This window comes from Garra rufa, chromosome 18 (genome assembly GCF_049309525.1).
Source record: "Garra rufa chromosome 18, GarRuf1.0, whole genome shotgun sequence".
Classification (NCBI taxonomy): domain Eukaryota; kingdom Metazoa; phylum Chordata; class Actinopteri; order Cypriniformes; family Cyprinidae; genus Garra; species Garra rufa.
The window spans coordinates 10,956,087-10,973,455 of NC_133378.1; the positions used below are offsets into that span (position 1 = coordinate 10,956,087).

General features: G+C 35.0%; 1 protein-coding gene across 1 annotated transcript in view; it reads left to right on the forward strand.

Annotated features, from left to right (window-relative positions):
• hdac7a (histone deacetylase 7a) overlaps nucleotides 1–17,369 on the forward strand; it is a 59,127-nt gene that overhangs the window by 18,635 nt on the left and 23,123 nt on the right. The window contains exons 8-14 of the mRNA XM_073823116.1: nucleotides 1,153–1,315; nucleotides 2,875–3,056; nucleotides 3,345–3,527; nucleotides 4,020–4,236; nucleotides 4,333–4,466; nucleotides 6,280–6,400; nucleotides 6,621–6,670. Coding sequence (XP_073679217.1) covers nucleotides 1,153–1,315; nucleotides 2,875–3,056; nucleotides 3,345–3,527; nucleotides 4,020–4,236; nucleotides 4,333–4,466; nucleotides 6,280–6,400; nucleotides 6,621–6,670 — 1,050 coding nt within the window. The remainder of the gene's footprint in view (nucleotides 1–1,152; nucleotides 1,316–2,874; nucleotides 3,057–3,344; nucleotides 3,528–4,019; nucleotides 4,237–4,332; nucleotides 4,467–6,279; nucleotides 6,401–6,620; nucleotides 6,671–17,369) is intronic.

A 17,369-nucleotide genomic window follows, 5' to 3' on the forward strand; every position in this document is an offset into this window, starting at 1 on the left:
GGCATACAGTATAAGAAAAATGACTTAAAACATGATTTAAAATGTACTTTAAAGTAAACTTATTTTGAGTTTGCAAATTGCGTTTTTTTACTGTAATAGGTTACGTGAGGAAAGGTGTACTCTCTCTTTAAGTACTCTTAGGTGGCCTTTTTTCGTTAATATTACTTAATCTGCAAACCAGTTTTTTTAAATATACTTTTAAGATTTGAAGTACACTACAAGTGCACATTTAGTACAATTAAGCATACTTCGTTTTCATAATACTATAATAGTTATCTTTTTGAAGAAGTAAATGCATTACGTTTCTGTTTATAAAAATAATTATGTTACAGATAATTCTGCCCCTAGATGATGAACAGAATTGTAGTGGACTGAAAATTGTCGTAAAATGACAAAACTGCATTGCTCCCATTATAACCAACAAATCTGTCAACTCTGCAAGCTGTACAGGGGTGTAGGCAAGCGTTCTGTGCTAGCTATGCCAAGGAAAACTTTAACATTAAAATACTTCAACATTACAATAATACCACTTTGAATTTTAAAATCACCCACAAGTGGTTGAGAAGCTGAGCCAGCTAACATGAGAGCGAGTAAAAATAAAAGTAACAAATGCATTGCTTTCCATATAAAAGTGATTCATTAACACACTGGCTCTCAACATCAAGTCTTGACACAACACAGTACTAAAACTGTTCATTGAGCAAAATTGAATTTTGATGGTTTCATGCTCTTGGCACCCAATTATTCTCTCTGTGAAACATTGTGGTTGGCACATTCCATTTCCTCACCTAAGTATACTTAGGGTTCAAGTATTTTTTTGCTTGGTGTTTTATTTTACATTCAAATTCAATTTCTGTAGTATTGTTAGACTACTTTAGACTTGCATAAAAGTATTCAGTATTTTTAAAGCACTGTTTGTTTTAGTTGTATCTTTTTCTCGCTGTATTGCTATCTTTAAATTAATCACTATGTAAAGTTTTGGAGCTTGTCATAATCGTTTAAATAATCGTGATTACAATATTAAAATAAAATAATACTTATTTATGCAAGTATCATTAGGTATTTCAAGTCTGCAGTGTATCTCAAAAGCTAATAGCATGATGTGAGGCATCTCATAATGAGCTGTAATGTTTTGTGGTGGTGTCTCTGCAGGTGGAGAGTGAGTTGGGGTCACTGAAGCTGGGTCGTGTGCCGGTGGTGTCGGGCGCATCTCAGGTGCTGGTTCCTCTGGGTGTGGAAGAGCAGACCGGACCGCTCATGCAGCCCGTCCTCATCCTGGAGCCCTCTGGACTCGTACACACCCCTCTACTGGCCGGTAAGAGATCTGAACACAGTGAGAGCACTCTTGAGAGTTTACCATGAGGAAATGCTATTGATGTACTATATGCTTGGTTTGTGCGCCATCTAGTGGTCACAGCTTAAAACAATAGTCTGAGAATAACTTTATTACATACATTATTTTCAGAATGTAAACTATGGTTTCATTTATTTATTTATTTATTTGTACTGATAGTGTGACATTTTTATTCTTTTTTTAGAAAAAAAATGGTGCATTAACAACCATACGTAGCAAATAAATACAAACACTTAAACAATTAAAAAAAAAATAGAGAGAGGTCAAAGACGAAAAAGGGTTTGATCATAAAAACAATAAGTGTAATAGTGCTTTAAATGATTGATATTTTCTGATTTTTTTTTTTTTTAAGTTTTCTGTTTAGTTTTTCTGAGCAAAAAATACATTTCATACATTTTTCCCTAATTTACAGAAGACACTCATTCAGTGTTGTTCAGCGTCATTCAGTGTAACTATCTTGTCAGGCATATTTACAACAAAAAACAGTTTATGACATATTAAAAGACAAATTACTTTTAAAAAAAGTAGAATTAGTTGTAATTCTACATTTTTTAAATTAAATTTGGCCATTTGTCAGTAAGATATTTTTTTTACTCATTTAAAACACAATAAAATTTTATATTCTTCCTTATTCTTTTATATATTTTAATATGTACAAGTCAGAATAAGTATGTTGTTTGAATTTTGACATAAATATTGTGTTACACTGTAACAAATTTTGATATTTTATTCTCCAAAAATGTATTTGAAACCTTAAAAGTAGACATTTTACTGCCATTTAAAGTGTTTTCTATGGAAATAAAATAACTTTTGTAAATTTCTTTTTACTTTTGACGTTCTTTTGACGTGGACCCATACACAACAATTCAGAAGTTTGGGGTCAGTTTGATTTTTTTTTTAAAGAAATTAATGCTTTTATTCTTTAGTGACACTAAAGACGTTAAATAAAAAGATTTCTGTTTTAAATAGATGCTGTTCTTTTTAACTTTTTTTCTTGTAAAGAAGCATCGTGTGACACTGAAGATTGAAGTAATGATGCTGAAAATTCAGCTTCGATCACAGGAATAAATTATATTTTAAAGTATATTCAAATATTTCATATTGTATTATTTATATTACTATTTTTACTTTTACTTTTAAAATCAAATAAAATCAAATAAAAGCGACTTCTTTTAAAACATCTGAACAGTAGTGTTCATAATAATTTATTTTATTTTACAATTTTTTCTTTTTTTTTCTTATTTATATATTTCTTATTTTATTTATTATTAGTAAGTAAACAAAAGCTGGACAGTCTGATCTGATGTCAAAAATATTGCCGTGTTCACTGAGTTCATGATGACATTAAAATCTACTGTTACATTTAAGCCATTGTGGATCATTTTACTTGTTTATTTTCTATTTTGCATGATCTAAAGTATGTGGCATGATATTTTGATATCCAGCTTGAGGATTATGCTTTCATCTCCTTCTGTTTTTATGAAAGTATAATCAGATTTGTCCCTGCTGCTTGTGATCAGTTCCAGGTCTGGGTCCGGTTCCCCTGCAGTTCAGCGCGTCTGGTCCTCATAAGCCGCTGAGCCGTACCCGCTCCGAACCGCTGCCCCAGAGTCAGCGTGCGCTCCATCCTCACCTGCTCCAGCAGCAGCAGCACAGCGCTCAGCTCCTGGAGAGACTCAAGCAGCAGACTCACCTGGGCAAGGTACGAATCACCATAATACAATGACTTTTTGTTTTTTTTGCTATGTCGGACTCAAATCTGTTTATTTGTTTTGTAGTCAGGATAGGGAAAAAAAGCATGAAATTTGATTTATTTTATGAATCACATCCAAACCGCGTTCGCATTTGATTTGAAATTCAATTAAATTCAGATTCTGGAAATGCATTTGTTTGCTGTTTACCCAAGATGTGACATGTCATATAAGTTCGTGAAACGAGGATTAAAGCAAGTATGTGGGATTCATCAGGGATTTCTGTTTGTGTCCTGCAGCTCATGTCGAAGTCCAGCGAGAAGCCTCGTCTCCGGCAGATCCCGTCAGAGGACATGGACTCCGAGGAGGTGGGGCCGTCAGCGGGCGACGCCCATCAGGGCAGGGCGAGGGCGGAGTCTCAGAGAGAGCTGGAGAATCAAGAGGAGCAACTCAACTTGCAACACACACTCATTCTCAACCAGGTTAGACACAAACCACCAATCCTGATGCAAAAATGCATGAGAAGAGTAAGCCGTATACGTTTTATTGACATACATAGAATGCAAAAGTAGTTGCTAAGTGGCTTATGTTTAAGTCAGAAATTAAAAATAAATGAGATTAAAATATCTCAATAATCACGTCACACAAAAACATTTTGAAAGAAGTTTCTTTTGCTCATTAAGACTGGATTAATTTGATTTAAAAATACAGTAATATTGTGAAACATTATTACAATTTAATATAGTGTTTTCTGTTGTAATGTATTTTAAGATTTCTGTGATCAAAGCTGAATTTTCAGCATCATTACTCCAGTCTTTAGTATCACATGATCCTTCAGAAATCATTCTAATATGCTGATTTGCAAATGAGAATGAAATACATGTAGAAGCACTTAAAATAACATATTTTATCACAGACATTTATCTGATGCAGTTAGAGAAGCACATAAAAAACCTGGTATGTTTTGTTTGCAGTCACGTCTGTGGGAAACGCAAAAGCAACTCCAGCAACTGCGCAGACAGACAGCTCACATGGAGACACTGGCGGTACCCATGATGCTCGGCGGCGCACACCGGCCTCTCTCACGTACGCAGTCGTCTCCGGCTTCCACCTCGCTAACGCTGCCAGACAAAGCCTTGCCTCTCACAACAGCACCAGAGCCGCCTCAGAGCCAGCCGCGCTTCACCACGGGTACGAGTCTCTGCCAGTCACACATCCCTCTGCACCAGATAATGCATTCCCACTCTCAAACCTAAATGAAATGTGTGTCTATGTGTATGTGTACAGGCCTGGTGTATGACTCCCAAATGCTGAAGCACCAGTGTACATGTGGAGACAACAGCAGCCACCCAGAGCATGCTGGGAGGATCCAGAGCATCTGGTCGCGTTTGCAGGAGAGGGGCCTCAGGGGCCAGTGTGAGGTATTTACAGTGTGCACTTCCTCTCCTTTCCTAAAGAGGGCACTGAATAATCTTTCCTACCAGTATTTTTGTGAACACATCCACATTAAAAGGACAGTTCAGGCCAAATTCAACATTCTGTCATTATTTTTTCACCCTAATGTTGTAACAAACTGGTATGACTTTACATTCTTCAGTGGAATGCAAAAGAATGTTAGCCCTTTGTTAATATAATGAACGTTTAGAAATCTCTGTAAAGTTTCAAAGGGACAATAAAACCATAAATCTATTATAAAAGTAGTAGGGCTGCCCTCGACTAAAGATTTTTCTGGTCGTTCAGTTTAAGCACTAGTCGACTATTAGTCACACGTTTATTAATAAACCATATAAATCATAATAATGAGGCTTTAATTGCCTACATAGCCTAATACGCACTGAAGTGCAACAACACACCAGCAGATATCATAATTATGAATGTGTCAGGAAAAAACAGCAAGGAGACTTAACGTTTTAATAATTTATTGATAAACTAGTGGTTTCTTTGTTTTTGGCTTAGGAGATGAGGTTGGCATCTCTGAAGTAATGGATGCACATGTTTGTATGTTTCATATGGACTACGTAATCTGGGAATACTTGTTTTCTCTTTGAATTGGTTCTTTCAAAAGTAGACATTTCACTCTCTATATTTTTCATGTCCGTAAGGCAAGTATACATGGAGTTTCGAAGTTTCGCATTCAAGTTCACAGAGACTGAGATGGCAGAAAGCGCATCCAGTTTGCTTTATTATTTTACAAAAGTGCAACATTTCCAGTTGTTATTCCGAGTGCACACAAATAAACGTAGAGTCTTTACAGATTCAAAAGATGTATTACTTTTATCTGTATGACCAAAAATGTATTTTAAGAGCAAGTGCCATGTTAAGTTGCTACCAGTCATAAAAAGTCATATCGGAGGTTGATGAATGATAGACGAGCATTTGGATGTACATCACCCGTCACAGACTGCGCAACTTCGCCACTTTTTTTCTGCGACTAGGCGACTAATAAAATTTTAGTTGACCAAGCCTCTTCTCGTTGACTAACAGTTAGTCGACTGTTAGGGGGCAGCCCTAAAAAGTACTTCATATCACATCCACTAAATTTTATATTATAGTCCACTACTGTATATTAAAGTCTTCTCAAACTACGTGATACAGTATGTGAGGAACAGATTGAAATTTAAAGGGACACGAATCTAACAATATCATGTCAATAAATAGAAAAGTCAGCCTTCTTTGAATTATCATGTTAATTAATGTGCCTTTTAGCCCCAATAGCAGGGGTGTTTTTTTACCCCAAATACCATACTTTTACATATTCTTTCGTTATTTAAAAACTGTTGCTTTAATTGTCTTAAACAAAATTGAAAATCATTAGACCTTTGTCTCAAGATATATTCAAGAAGTTTAGCGATTCTCATTTGCTACCTAAATCTACAACATTTTTAAAAACATCAAATAAGCACAGAACCCACGATCTAGTCAAGCATCAGGCAAATTTGCATGTGTCTCTTGAAAAGCAGATGTTTTGGAAAGTGCTACGGCACATTTGTCTGCCATCTAGTGGTTTAGAAGAAAATAATATCAAAGGCGCCTTTTACCCTGGTCGCCTTTAGCCTGTCGTACCCTACTTTTCTGACACATTTTGTCTTTTTTGAAGCTAGCCATTTCTCAATCCTTCATTATATTGAAAAAGGATATCCAAAAACCTCTCTGCTTTTAATAACTCCAATGCTGACACTGTTTGCACATGAAAATCCTCTCTCACTGTCTTTGATGTTTCCGCTTTCTCTGCAGAGTATTCGGGGAAGGAAGGCCACCCTAGAGGAGTTACAGTCCGTCCACACCGAGCGCCATGTCCTGCTGTACGGCACCAATCCGCTCAACCGCCTCAAACTGGACAATCGCAAACTGGCCGGTAACACATCATCACACACACACACATGATTCGCATCTGATAGACGTGAGTCAGCTGCAATGCAGCCAGCGCAACACCTCATTTTTCAAAGCAAAGGCACACGCAGGCACGCCAACACACGAATATAAGCGACTTTCAAAATGACTAAAGGGTTGGAAATGTCAAGCGGTGATTGCAAGAATGACAGTTAATCTGCTTGACGTCACTCTGTGTCCAACAGGCATACTGTCACAGCGGATGTTCGTCATGCTGCCCTGTGGGGGAGTCGGGGTAAGTGAAAACACACACACATACACACATTCGCACACACTCCATAACTTATCCATAACTCCGCAAGAAACGCGTTTGATTGGAAGTTAGGTAGACATGCATGATATTTTGCTGGCTTATATATTACTTGTTGATAACTGGGAAAATGTAATTATTATAATGGATACGGAAAGTGGATTTACAGCAATTTTAGCAGAGAATGTTACAGTTTTTGTCATTTTTGGACATGTGAAGTAAGACTGAACCCGTCTCATGAAATAGTATGTGTGTGCGTGTAAGCATGATCCGGAAAAACATGATTACTCTTTATTTTGATACTAAGTGCAAATAGGAATAGATGCTATTTAAACTAAGTGCAAATAGCGATGTAAAAATAGTGGGGTTTTTTTGCAAACATTTTAGTTAGATGCTATTTTTATTATTTTGTGCAAGTGTCAGATATCTGCACCCTAATAAAGTAGTACATTATAAAAGAATATGCATTAATAATGTATTGAGTGTAAATGATCAATTTCATTAATACTGTTAATTAGGGTTGCACGATATATATAAAAAATATCGTTATCGCGATAACAGTATACGCGATATTGGTATCGCAGAGAGTTGCGATAAATGACATTTAAATTATGTGCCAAATTTGTGCGTTGCATGCAAAGGTTGTCCTTATTTGACCAAACAGATGGGGGCTTACTATCTTTATACCCGCCTCCCAAGTAGGTGCTATAATACTATTGGCTAGACCGGGCGAATAGGTGAACCTGTTGGCTCAGAGCAGAGAATGAAAAATAAATACGGCAGGAGTATGAAGGGAGAAAATGACAGCAGCGATGAACTTGTGCCTAAAATGAACTTTACTTCTGAAATATACAGGGATCAAACTTGCAACCGTTTTGGTCGCATATGCTCCCAAAATTTAATCTGCGCGACCACAAATTATATTTAGGAGCATCTGTGCCAGTGCAAGAAATTGTTGTGGTGCGACTTAGTTTCATTTCTTTACAAAACCTTCGCTAACCTAACTACTGCACAGACTGATGTGAGGTGATGCAGTGACAGGTTCGCCGTTCTCTCCATTACACAACCATTTCAAATTAATATTATTACCTTTAATGACGATTTGAGATATTAGCTCTCAATCACTCTGTCACTGACACTGTGCTCCGCTGAACTAGGAACTGGCCGTTTTGGTTTTTTTTTTCTATCAACCAACCTTTGTTCCTCTCAGCGGCCAAGTTCCACTCACACAGGGGTGTAATTTCCACTGGGGACACGCTTTTCAAAGTCCTGTTTGTGTCCTCCGACTTTAAAATGGTTAGGTTAAAGTAATCTCTTGTGTTGTAGAATGCATGCTCAGCGCCGCTGAGAGTTTCGCGCAATCATTAAAACGAAAGCAAAAGTAAAACGCGCACCCGCATTCAAAAGCAATTTTAATACCCTACGTTTAGAGAGCGACTCCCCAATGCACCCAAATTAGGCTACATAACATATCTAGGCTGTTATTAGTATGTGGGCTGTATTAAGTTGTCTATCATACTTAAAAAATTTTTGCACTTGAGACTTGAAAGAGTTGACTACTTTGATTATGGCTGCATTTATTGTCTACACGACTAAGAAAGAACTGTGTCGTTTATTTTTTGTTATTTCTACTGTAGATTGTTTAAAAATGCAGAGGTTGTCTCTAATTTAAATGGCTTAGCCTGTACCTATAATAGAGAAAATAAACATCTTGTTCCTGTACTCATATTTTCATTCATTCTTGCCCCTTGCTTAGGGTGTAAAATAAATATATAAAAAAGGCTTTTAGAATCAGCCCATTTAATTTGCTTGGCAATCAGAATCAGCCATGAAGAATCAAGATCGGAGCATTATTAAAAAGAAATTGGGTGCTCCCAATTTTTTTGATGCTCCTACCTTTTTGAAGTTTGATAGTAAACTTTTTGTTTAATAGTATTTTTTATTTTTTTATTTTTGTGTAATATTTATTTTTATAAAAAAAGGCAAAAAAGGGCAATATTTTGTTTAAAAGATACTCGAGTGTACATGTTACATGTAAATAAAAAGTAATGTCAGAATGTCTGCCGAGGTTTTAAGTCATTCATAGTGTTTTAAAGTCTAAATTTTTGCAACTTCATTGACTTTTTTCATAGCCTGAATTACATTTAATTTGGATGACAGACGAATATCTATTACCTGTTTATTTTAGTATGGTCATTACATATATAAATGATAAAAAAGATAATAATAATAATAATTATTATTATTATTATTATTATTATTATTAATAATAATAATAATTATTATTATTAATAATAATAATTTTAAAAAGCATTTATCTAGGGAAATGTTATATCGCAAGAAATATCGTTATCGCAATATTCAGCACCAATATCGCATATCGCATATTTTCCCAATATCGTGCAGCCCTACTGTTAGTATTATATTAGTAATAATAGTATTATATATCTCACACAAGATATAGCCTCTGAACCAATTTTGTGTCAACCTTGTTAATTTGCGACATCATAACTTTTGAACAAAGATGATTCAAATAAATTGTTCAGTCAATTCTGTGCAGCTCAGTCCAAAGATCATCTGAGCCAATTTTGGTAGGAATTGGATCAATTTTCAAGGAGGAGTAGCAAAAAAACTGAATACTGTTTTTTTTTTTTTTTAAATGGCCACTACTATAATGGGTGGAGTCTTATTTTTCTAGAATTAGGGGTTCAAGAGTTATTACCATTTAAATGTTGAATTTTTGAACCAGTGGTGGCGCTATAGAGTTGGCGGATTTGAACTTGTGTCAAACATTTCTCACATTATCACAGTTTATTCTCTATAGTTTAGAAAAGGGTAATGGATTACACTCTACCAAAAATTATTCAGACAATTAGTATGACAATATTTACACAACTATCTTTGTTGTCTGTGGTGTAAAAAAGTTCCATTAGCAATTTGCAATTAATGAAAAAAACACTTAATTTTAATATATATAAGTAAAAACACTTACTTATATATATAATATGTTTATTAGTACTTTTATAAAGCACATATCAATTCCTACACTCTTAAAAATTAAGGTGCTTCATGATGCCAAAGAAGAACCTTTTTGTCTAAACGGTTCCATAAAGAACCTTTAACATCTGAAGAACCTTTCTGGTTCTTTCTGGCAAATAAGGTTCTTCAGATTATAAAAAGGTAAGAATGTTTTTTTGTGGAACTAAAAATGGTTCTTCTATGGCATCACTTGAAGAACCTTTTGAAGCACCTTTACCACTTAAACGGATATAATGCAAAAACACTGTTTATTAGAAATTGTTATCTGCCTAGAAAATTAAAAAATGTGACATTTCACCCCAAAAAATGAAAAAATCTGTCAGAATGTACCCTCATATCGATCCAAACCTATAAAACGTTTGTTCTTTTTGAAACACAAACGATTTTTTTTTGTCAGTCTCTTGGAAGTCTACTCAATCAAAACCTTAACATATCAAAAAAGTACAAAAATAGCAAGAGTGATCATATAATCATTGTGCATATGCATACATCTTATCAAATATGGTAAAAAGAAGCTCAAGCTAAACTGTACCTGCCTGATTCATAAGGACAAACCTAAAAAATCTCATTATGAAAACATACTTGTGGGAACTTTTTCAGAAGATGTAAAATATGTATAAATAAATACATCACTGCAGTTTCCAAAAGAATAGTGACCCAGGACCACAAAACCAGTCATACATTGATGTATGGTTTGTTAGGATAGGACAATAATTGGCCGAGATACAACTATTTGAAAATCTGGAATCTGAGCATGCAAAAAATCTAAATATTGAGAAAATCACCATTAAATTTGTCCAAATGAAGTTCTTAGCAATGCAAATTACTAATCAAAAATTAAGTTTTGATATATTTACGGTTGGAAATTTACAAAATGTGGAACATGATCTTTACTTAACATTCTAATAATTCTTGCCATTAAAGAACAATCTATAATTTTGGCCCATACAATGTATTGTTGGCTATTGCTACTTTTGAGTGGTTTTATGGTCCAGGGTCACAAATAAACACTAGAAGCGGTAAAACAGCAAGCACTTGTAATCGTTTCCGTGCACAGTTATGATTAGAGCTCTATATGTTTCACTTTCTGGATGTAACAAGCTTGCTCAGTAGCTCAGCCGGCATGTAATTGGACTTAGAATGCGGAATCCTTGGGTACAAATCCCGTGAAAAACATGACTCACAATGAAAGAGCTGAAAGATGAGATAGAAAAACAAGCTAAAACGGCATGCTTTTGCATGCAATTGCGTTTTTACATCACATTTGCTTTTGATCATACTATCAGGTAGGTTTCGGTGAAGTGCAAATGGTACGCTATTTTAAAACATCACAGAGTATTAGAGTTACAGCACCACTCAACAGACATTTCAAGTCAGAACCTCTTAGTGGACATTTCACATCGAATATGTCACAAAAGCGTACATGGTGCTACGTATTTTGCGTTTTGCGGAAAAAGTTCCCAGAGGTACGTTTTTGTACCACAAACCTCATTGGTTCTCACACATCAAACAAGCACATCTGAGCTACTATTTACCATTTCGTTTATATATGAACGAAAGCCTAAATTCAATCTGCTCATCTAATAAAGCGATCGTGTTTCATCAAAATACTTGCCTTAATTCATGTTGATAACTTTTATGATGTCTTTATGAACTTTTTGAAGCATCAAATTTGTGGTTTCATGGACTTTCAGTGGAGGAACGAAAATCTCTCAGGTTTCAATAAAAATAATTTGTTTTGAAGCTGAATGGAAGTCTTATGGGTTTGGAACAAAATGAGGATGAGTAAATGATGACAGGATTTTCATTTTTGGATGAACTACCCCTTTAAGTAAACAGTGTGAAAATTAGGCAACACAACCTCAAAATGGTGACCCAGGATCAGTCCTGATTTGCATACACAAGTACAATGATGCCGTAGAGTTTCCCATTTGTAATTTGACAATTGTGGCCACTACGTTCCCTCAAAGGGAGCCCACATTGACACCTGCTCTAAAATCAACCACCGAGGGCTCGCCGGTCCCTTCTGCCACAGATCTGAGGTCAGATAGCACTGATCCCAGCACTGTCCATACGGGCAGCACCCTAGCTGAAAATTTGGAGAAAATGTTGAAAACTTCACTCTGACGATCAAGCTCAGAGCAGGTCCATGTGGAATGATTGGAACAATATGTGCCATGAAGGATAAAAGAAATTCCAGCCCTCTCATTGTTCATGGTGCCAAACCGCAAGCAATGCAAGTTCGGCAAAAAAAAAAGGATGAGGGAAAATGAAAGAGAAAAGAGAGAAGGAAGATGTGGGGAGCAGGGCAACAAACAAAAGCGAGAGAGGGGAATGTATAACCTCATTCTTTCTTCTCATGGCCACCCCGTACTCTCCTGCCGCTTATGAATGCAGCTTTATAGAGTAATGATGGTCTCTTTAGTCTTACTAGTGCTGTTTACTAAAGTAAGCATCACCACTCAGAGTTAGGGGTTTGTTCAAATCACAAGTATTCAATTCATCCTGAACCGTTTGAGCTGCAGACATGAATTATACCTCAGATCGATTTATGGTTTTCACTTGACGGCTTAACGTGAGAAAACGTGGCTGTTTTATCACTGTTTTGGAATGCTTGGCTTTCCATATAAAGGGATAATTCACACAAAAATGACATTTTGTCATCATTTCTTTTTAACCCTCAACACAAAATAAGATTTTTTTGAAGAATGTTGGTGACTGTAGTCATTGACTTTCATAGTATTTTTTCCATACTATGGAAGTAAATAGCATACCAACATTCTTTATCTTTTGTGTTCAACAACTGAAAGAAACTCAGGTTTGGAACAACATGAGGGTGAAAAAATGATGACAAGATTTTATTTTTCAGTAACTATCTAGTGATCGAACGATATTGATTTTTTATAATCGATACTGATACCAAATATTTGCATGTTTATGTGCCCGATAACCGATATGCAGAACCGATATTTATTTACTGTTATAAAGTAAATGACTGAAGTAAGTCCATACTTCACAAATGATAACAAGATTTTATTTTTCAGTAACTATATAGTGATTGACTGATAAAGATTTTTTTATAACTGATACCAACTATTCGCAAGTTTATGTGCCCGATAACCCATATTTATTTACTGTTATACATTTTGTCATCATTTCTGTTTAACCCTCAACACAAATTAAGATATTTTGAAGAATGTTGGTGACCGAAGTAATTGACTTTCATAGTATTTTTTCCATACTATGGAAGTAAATGGGGACCAACAACTGTTTGGATACCAACATTCTTTATCTTTGGTGTTCAGCAACTGAAAGAAACTCAGGTTTGGAACAACATGAGGGTGAAAAAATGATGACAAGATTATATTTTTCAGTAACTATCTAGTGATCGACCGATATTGATTTTTTTATAACTGATACTGATACCAATTATTTGCATGTTTATGTGCCCGATAACCGATATGCAGAACCGATATTTATTTACTGTTATAAAGTAAATAAATGAATGAGTGAAGTAAGTCCATACTTCACTTTGGTTTTGGTTGAAAATGAACAGTCTTGCATGCTAAATTATTAAAACACCCACAAGATGGCGGCATTTATCAGTAAATCCAATATTACAAAACCGATAACCGATTATAGTAAAATGCTTAAATATCTGGAAAAATATCCGTAATGGAATAAAAGTATAAAAAAAAAATATAGAGCTTATATTTCAAAATTCTGACTTTATTCTCGAAATTCCGAGATTAAATCTTACAATTTTGATAAGAAAAAACAACGCGTCATTCTCGCTTTTCCCCTTGGCTTTGGCTTTTTTTCCCCTGACAACTGACAATCTCACTGTTGTTGAGTTAAATTGAGTTATGAAGTCCGAACTAGGAGATATAAATTTGCATTTGTGAGGAAAAAGTCAGAATTATGAGATAAAATAAATGAATGTTATATAAAATGGTAATAGTAATAGGTTCAACAGCATATGTGAACATTATGTAGACCTCTATTGTTTAAATCAAACTTTAAATTTAACTTCAAATGCCATTTATGATGACAGTATTCCATAAAAGTTATTTGCATTCCGATTCTGGCATCAAAAGGCACAAAAAAAAAAAGTTCTCTTATTCCATGGATTTTACCCATTTTCGTACACTTGTTTCCAATGTTCTTCTGCACACGCAGCTGCAAGTGACATAACTGTGACGTCTACTACGAATTGGTCTATTCATTGACCAATACGTTTTATGTTAAGTGTCATAAACAGGACTTTTATTTTGACAGCACTGAGAAGCAAGAGTAAATGTCTGTTTGTCTGACACCAGAGTTTGGCAGTCACTGGAGACGCATAAGCAAGCACCTTTAAATCATTGATTTATTGGTGTTTATTTGAGAAAATATGATTCCCAGTGTGCGCAGATTGCCGAGTGCACTGTTAGAGCAATCACTTTTATTTATTTATGCTTTTCATCCATTTCTTTGTGAAAAATGCTGTAATAGGGTTACTGAATCAAGAAGTTGCTTTCTAAAAGTACAAATCTGTGTGTTAGATTTATTTAAAAGTTTTTAATAAAAGCAAATCTAATTAATGTAGTATATATTATGTAAAATAATATAATTACTATAATAACTTACTGAAATGCTATTTAAATGACAGTTATTATCCTCTAAAACTAAAATTTCTGACTGCTAGAGCTTTAACTCTCTAAACTCAACCCAGATCTTCAGACTGATCTGACTCTAGTTGCTGTATCTTTTCTAACTGATGTTTTTCCTAAAAATAACGATTAAAACTGGGAGAAATCCCATAGCTATCTATTTCTCTCAACTAGAATCATGTTAGTGACATGCTAATCAGGCTAGAAACATGCTAGTAACTTCCTAATCATGCTAACAACAAACTACTAATGCTAACATCATGCTAGCATGCAAACAGGCTAATCATGCTAGCAACACGCTAGAAACACGCTAACGACACGCTATTCATGCTAGTAATAGGCTAATAACTTGCTAATCATGCTAGAAACATGTTAACAACATGTTAGTCATGCTAGTAATGTTAATATCATGCTAGCTACATGTTAGTAACATGCTAATCATGTTAGAAACATGCTAGAAACATGTTAACAACATGTTAATCATGTTAAAAACATGCAAGTGCCTTATTAATCATGCTAAAAAATGCTAGAAACACTCTAGCAACATGTTAATGATGCTAACAACATGTTATCAGCATGCTAGCAAGACGTTATTGACATGTTAATCATGTTACATCTTACAATTCTGATAAGAAAACGTGTGATTCTTTTTTTCCCCTCGGCTCTGGCCTTTTTCCCCTGACAACTGACAAACTCACTATTGTTGAGTTAAATCGAGTTATGAAGTCCGAACTAGGAGATATAAACTTGCATTTGCGAGAAAAAAGTCAGAATTGTGAGATAAAATAAATAAATGTTAAGAAATATTGACACCATCCATCAAAAAAACTAAATAATCGGTTAGCCACTAGTGTTACAATGTTATATTATTTACTTCCTTTTATCGCTCACTTGACAGTCATGGAAGACATGCTTCATGAAAGTAGAAATGACTTTGTAACAATAAAAAATACAGACATGAGAGCATAAACAGGTCTATTTCAGATTTTGAACTAGATACATTATACTAGATTTTTTTGAACTACCTACAACAACTAAGAAACCATCTAAAATTGACATTTTGAAACCATTTAAACATCCTTGCATCTAGTGCTTTTCAAATGTTTGGGGTCAGTATGATTTTTTTACTTAATGAATACTTGTATGCATCAAGGTTGCCTTAAGTTAAAAGTAAAAATAAAGAAATGTGTAATATTTCAAAAGATTTTAATGTCAAATAAACACTGTTCCTTTCAATTTTATATTAATCAAAGAATCCTGAAAAATAAAATGTATCATGTTTTTCAAAATATATTAATAAGCACAGCTGTTTTCAACATTGATAATCAGAGATGTTTCTTAATCAGCAAATCAGCGTATTAGAATGATTTCTGAAGGATCATGTGACACTGAAGACTGAAGTAATGATGCTGAAAATTCAGCTTTGATCACAGGAATAAATTACATTTTAAAATATGTAACATTGAAAACTGTTATTTTAAATTGTAATAATATTTCACAATTTTTATTATATTTTTGATCAAATAAATACAGCCTTGGTGAACAGAGGAGTCTTTTTTCAGAAACGTTCAAAAAAACGTGTTGCACACGAAAGACTAACATGATAATATGCATAATCTGCAAGCCGGGGTAATGATGAGAGGCCATGTGTATGTCAATATGGAGACCACACACAAAGAATATTTAAACATGCCATTAGTATGACACATAACAGGAAACCTATTTATAGCGTCGGCCACTCCAGCCTCTTTCTTTGAGTGTGTATTCTCCAAACGTCGTTTATGTTCTGTAATTTGTAACACACACTTGGGCTTGTGGATGCTTACAACAAAAATAAGCATCTAAATACTTTTGCACGCATGAGTGATCTTTATACAAATATGGCTGGATAAACATGTTTCATCATAATTCTCCAGCCTTACCATCTGTTTGAAAGCCTACAGCTGGTGATCCATTCATTTGAATAGGATTACGCTCAGTTTATTGATTGGATTAAAAACGAGATGGTTAAAATATGAGCTCACATTCCATATCATCTTGTCGTCTGCGGTCGTCGTTGATGAGCGCATCAGTTTGCGGTAAGTGGCCGTCACACGGCGTGTAACGCTGGCATCGTGCGGCCGTGCCCTTCGGTTGAACCGCTGTTTGCGGCTTTGCAGATTTATGAACGCTGATCACTGCTGTCATAATGATAAATGTGCTAGTGTACGCCAAGACAATTCAGCTACATCATTTTATTCTGGCAGAATGGGTGACTGACATAGATTATTTGTCATGTACGCGGCGCTGAGGGATTACGCGAGCCAGGGCTTGGGTGGAGGCGCCTACTTGCAGCATAAAAACTGTGAAGCATTCACAAAATCAAGTGTTAACTCGGATTTAAATGCACATAAATCACTGGAGCAAAGCAGTTTTGTTTATGAACGGAGTGCTTACACCTAAGTGGAGTAAATGGCTCAAAATCTGCAAAAGGGTAATTAAATGTAACAAATAATGTGAAAATATGTATTCTTTTATTGAAAATTAAACATTTGATCAAATTGCCTTAATCTTTTAAACAGGTTGAAAGAAGTAAAAATCACCTCATAACTTCAGCGAGCGAGAAACAAATGTATACTCAAGTGCGTTATGTATTAGGTACGTTATTGTCTTTGACAGACAGCATGTTGAAACCGTTCGGGCTGCTATTTTCTCCGTACGTTTTCCAGAAAATGCATGTAATCATTGGACCTCTGCTTCTCGTACATAGATGTACCATGTATTGTGTGTGTAACTTTTGACTGGTAGTGTAGACAGGAATACAAATGTAAAGTTTGGTGTCTGTAAGTGTTACTGAATTGGAGATTTATGGCTCAGTGTAGAAGAAAAACTTTTTTGAGAAAACAGCCTTTATAAATATGCATTGTAATTGAAATCTATTGACAAAAATAGATAAAGTGCTATAAAAGAAATACTTAACAGAATTTTTTGTATGTTGTCTTTAATTAGGGTGT